At 65.5% G+C, this 4745-nt stretch overlaps 1 protein-coding gene across 1 annotated transcript; it reads right to left on the minus strand.

Annotated features, from left to right (window-relative positions):
• Positions 1-11: 11 nt before the first annotated feature.
• LOC119142077 (mucin-22-like) lies at positions 12-4167 on the minus strand (the record flags this gene model as incomplete). Its single annotated transcript, XM_037374788.1, has 1 exon — positions 12-4167. A coding segment is annotated over exon 1 (4156 nt), but the record flags the coding sequence as incomplete, so codon positions are not given.
• Between the last annotated feature and the right edge of the window lie 578 nt (positions 4168-4745).

Below are 4745 nucleotides of genomic sequence, written 5' to 3' on the forward strand. Positions count from 1 at the left end.
CCCAGAGGTGCTGGTGTCCTTCGTGGTGGGCCCAGAGCTGCTGTCGACTGTCGTGGTGGGCCCTGTGGTGCTGGTGACCATCATGGTGGGCCCAGAGGTGCTGGTGACAGTCGTGGTGGGCCCAGAGGTGCTGGTGACTGTCGCGGTGGGCCCAGAGGTGCTGTCGGCCATTGTGGTGGGCCCAGAGGTGCTAGTGTCCTTCGTGGTTGGCCCAGAGGTGCTGGCGACTGTCGTGGTGGGCCCAGAGGTGCTGAAAGCAGTTGTAGTGGGCCCAGAGGTGCTGGCGATCATTGTGGTGGGCCCTGTAGTGCTGGTGACCGTTGTGGTGGGCCCAGAGGTGCTGGTGACCATCGTGGTGGGCCCAGAGGTGCTGGTAACCGTCGTGGAGGGCTCAGACGTGCTTGAGGCTGTTGTAGTGGGCCCAGAGGTGCTGGCGACCATCATGGTGGGCCCAGAGGTGCTGGTGACCGTCGTGGTGGGCCCAGAGGTTCTGGTGAAAGTCGTGGTGTGGACAGAGGTGCAGGCAACTGTCGCGGTGGGCCCAGAGGTGCTGGAGGCCATTGTGGTGGGCCCAGAGGTGCTGTCGGCCATCGTGGTGGGCCCAGAGGTGGTAGTGTCCTTCGTGGTGGGCCCAGAGGTGCTGGTGACCATCGTGGTGGGCTCAGAGGTGCTGGAGGCTGTTGTAGTGGGCCTAGAGCTGCTGGCGACCATCGCTGTGGGCCCAGAGGTGCTGGTGACTGTCGCGGTGGGTCCAGAGGTGCTGGAGGCCATTGTGGTGGGCCCAGAGGTGCTGGCGACCGTTGTGGTGGGCCGAGAGGTGCTACTGGCCATTGTGGTTGGCTCAGAGCTAATGGACACCACCGTGGTGGGTCCAGAGGTGCTGGTGGCCATAGTGGTGGGCCTAGAGGTGCTGGAGGCAATTGTGGTGGGCCCAGAAGTGCTGGTGACCGTCGTGGTGCGCCCAGAGGTGCTGGCGACCGTCGTGGTGGGCCTAGAGGTGCTGGTAACGGTCGTGGTGGGTCCAGAGGTGCTGGCGACTGTCGAGGTGGGCCCAGAGGTGCTGGAGGCAATTGTGGTGGGCCCAGAGCTGCTGGCGACCATTGTGGTGGGCCCAGAGGTGCTGGTGACGGTCGTGGTAGGCCCAGAGGTGCTGGTGTCCTTCGTGGTGGGCCCAGAGGTGCTGGTGACCGTCGTGGTGGGCCCTGTAGTACTGGCGACCATCGGGGTGGGCCCTGAATTGCTGGTGATGGTCGTGATGGGCCCGGACGTGCTGGAGGCAGTTGTAGTGGGCCCAGAGGTGCTGGAGACCGTCGTGGTGGGCCCAGAGGTGCTGGTGTCCTTCGTGGTGGGCCCGGAGGTGCTGTCGACTGTCGTGGTGGGCCCTGTAGTGCTGGTGACGGTCGTGGTGGGCCCAGAGTTGCTGGCGACCATCGTGGTGGGCCCAGAGGTGCTGGTGGTGTCCTTCGTGGTGGGCCCTATGGTGCTGGTGACCATCATGGTGGGCCCAGAGGTGCTGGTGACAGTCGTGGTGGGCCCAGAGGTACTGGTGTCCATTGTGGTGGGCCCAGAGCTGCTGCTGACCATCGTGGTGGGCCCGGAGGTGCTGGCAACCGTTGTGGTGGGCTCAGAGGTGCTGGTGACTATTACGGTGGGCCCAGAGGTGCTGGTCACCATTGTAGTGGGTACAGAGGTGCTGGCGACCCTCGTGGTGGGCCCTGTGGTGCTGGTGACAGTCGTGGTTTGGACAGAGGTGCTGGTGACTGTTGCGGTGGGCCCAGAGGTGCTAGAGGCCATTGTGGTGGGCCCAGAGCTGCTGGTGACCATCGTGGTGGGCCCAGAGGTGCTGTAAGCAGTTGTAGTGGGCCCAGAGGTGCTGGCGACCGTTGTGGTGGGCCCAGAGGTGCTGGTGAAAGTCGAGGTGTGGACAGAGGTGCTGGCAACTGTCGCGGTGGGCCCAGAGGTGCTGTCGGCCATCGTGGTGGGCCCAGAGGTGCTGGCAACAGTCGTAGAGTGGACAGAGGTGCTGGCGACTGTCGCGGTGGGCCCAGAGGTGCTGGAGGTTGTTGTAGTGGGCCTAGAGGTGCTCGTGTCCTTCGTGGTGGGCCCAGAGGTGCTGGCGACTCTCGTGGTGGCCCCAGAGGTGCTGTCATCCATTGTGGCGGGCCCAGAGCTGCTGGCGACCATCGTGGTGGGCCCAGAGGTGCTGGCAACTGTCGTGGTGTGGACAGAGGTGCTGGCAACTGTCGCGGTGGGCCCAGAGGTGCTGGAGGCCATTGTGGTGGGCCCAGAGGTGCTGGAGGCCATTGTGGTGGGCCCAGAGGTGCTGTCGGCCATCGTGGTGGGCCCAGAGGTGGTGGTGTCCTTCGTGGTGGGCCCAGAGGTGCTGGTGACCATCGTGGTGGGCCCTGTAGTGCTGGCGACCATTGTGGTGGGCCCAGAGGTGCTGCTGATCGTCGTGGTGGGCCCAGAGGTGGTGGTGTGCTTCGTGGTTGGCTCAGAGGTGCTGGCGACAGTCGTGGTGGGCTCGGAGGTGCTGGCGACCGTCGTGGTGGGCCCAGAGGTGCTGGCGACCATTGTGGTGGGCCCAGAGGTGCTGGTGACCGTCGTGGTGGGCCCTGTGGTGCTGGTGACCATCATGGTGGCCCCAGAGGTGCTGGCGACCGCCGTGGTGGGCTCAGAGGTGCTGGCGACCGTCGTGGTGGGCCCGGACATGCTGGTGACCGTCGCAGTGGGCCCAGAGGTGCTGTCATCCATTGTGGTGGGCCCAGAGGTGCTGGCGACCGTCGTGGTGGGCCCAGAGGTGCTGGCGACCGTCGTGGTGGGTCCAGAGGTGCTGGCGACCATTGTGGTGGGCCCAGAGGTGCTACTGGCCGTCGTGGTTGGCTCAGAGCTAATGGACACCACCGTGATGGGTCTAGAGGTGCTGTCGGCCATTGTGGTTGGCTCAGAGCTGCTGGCGACCATCGTGGTGGGCCCAGAGGTGCTGGCGACAGTCGTGGTGTGGACAGAGGTGCTGGCGACCGTCGTGGTGGGCCCAGAGGTGCTGGCGACCGTCGTGGTGGGCCCAGAGGTGCTGGCGACCATCGCGGTGGGTCCAGAGGTGCTCGAGTCTCTTGTAGTGGGCCCAGAGGTGCTGGCGACCGTCGTGGTGGGACCAGAGGTGCTGGTAACCGTCGTGGTGGGCCCAGAGGTGCTGGCGACTGTCGTGGTGGGCCCAGAGGTGCTGGTGACCATCGTGGTGGGCCCAGAGGTGCTGGCGACCGTCGTGGTGGGCCCGGAGGTGCTGTCATCCATTGTGGTGGGCCCAGAGGTGCTGGCGACCGTCGTGGTGGTCCCAGAGGTGCTGGTGTCCATCGTGGTGGGTCCAGAGGTGCTGGCGACCGTCGTGGTGGGCCCGGAGGTGCTGGTGACCGTCGCGGTGGGCCCAGAGGTGCTGTCATCCATTGTGGTGGGCCCAGAGGTGCTGGCGACCGTCGTGGTGGGCCCAGAGGTGGTAGTGTCCTTTGTGGTGAGCCCAGAGGTGCTAGCGACCATTGTGGTGGGCCCAGAGGTGCTGGCGACTGTCGTGGTGGACCCAGAGGTGCTGTCATCCATTGTGGTGGGCCCAGAGCTGCTGGCGACCATCGTGGTGGGTCTTGTAGTTCTGGCGACTATCATGGTGGGCCCAGAGGTGCTGGAGGCCATTGTGGTGGGCCCAGAGGTGCTGGCGACCGTCGTGGTGGGCCCAGAGGTGCCACTGGCCGTCGTGGTTGGCTCAGAGCTAATGGACACAACCGTGGTGGGTCCAGAGGTGCTGTCGGCCATTGTGGTTGGCTCAGAGGTGCTAGTGTCCATCGTGGTGGGCCCAGAGCTGCTGCTGACCGTCGTGGTGGGCCCAGACGTGCTCGAGTCTCTTGTAGTGGGCACAGAGGTGCTGCTGACCGTCGTGGTGGGCCCAGAGGTGCTGGCGACTGTCGTGGTGGCCCCAGAGGTGCTGGCGACCGTCGTGGTGGGCCCAGAGGTGCTGGTGACGGTCATGGTGGGCCCAGAGGTGCTGGCGACTGTCGTGGTGGCCCCAGAGGTGCTGTCAATCATTGTGGTGGGCCCAGAACTGCTGGCGACCATCGTGGTGGGTCTTGTAGTGCTGGCGACCATTGTGGTGGGCCCAGACGTGCTGGTGATGGTCATGGTGGGCCAAGAGGTGCTGGCGACCATTGTGGTGGGCCCAGAGGTGCTGGTAACCGTCGTGGTGGTCCCAGAGGTGCTTGAGGCTGTTGTAGTGGGCCTAGAGCTGCTGGCGACCATCGTGGTGGGCCCAGAGGTGGTGGCAACTGTCGTGGTGGGCCCAGAGGTGCTGGTGACCATCGCAGTGGGCTCAGAGGTGCTGGTGACCATCACAGTGGGTCCAGAGGTGCTGGCGACTTTCGAGGTGGGCCCAGAGGTGCTGGCGACCATTGTGGTGGGCCCAGAGGTGCTGTCGGCCATCGTGGTGGCCCCAGAGGTGCTGGCGACAGTCGTGGTGGGCCCGGAGGTGCTGGCGACCGTCGTGGTGGGCCCTGTAGTGCTGGCGATCATCATGGTAGGCCCTGTAGTGCTGGCACCCATCGTGGTTGGCCCAGAGGTGCTGGCAACCGTCGTGGTGGGTCCAGAGGTGCTGGTGACCATCATGGTGGGTCCAGAGGTTCTGGTGGCCATCGTGGTGGGTCCAGAGGTGCTGGCGACCATCGTGGTGGGTCCAGAGGTGCTGGTGACTCTCTTGGTGGGTC

The sequence above is a fragment of the Falco rusticolus genome, unplaced genomic scaffold (genome assembly GCF_015220075.1).
Source record: "Falco rusticolus isolate bFalRus1 unplaced genomic scaffold, bFalRus1.pri scaffold_218_arrow_ctg1, whole genome shotgun sequence".
In the NCBI taxonomy this organism is placed as follows: Eukaryota; Metazoa; Chordata; class Aves; order Falconiformes; family Falconidae; genus Falco; species Falco rusticolus.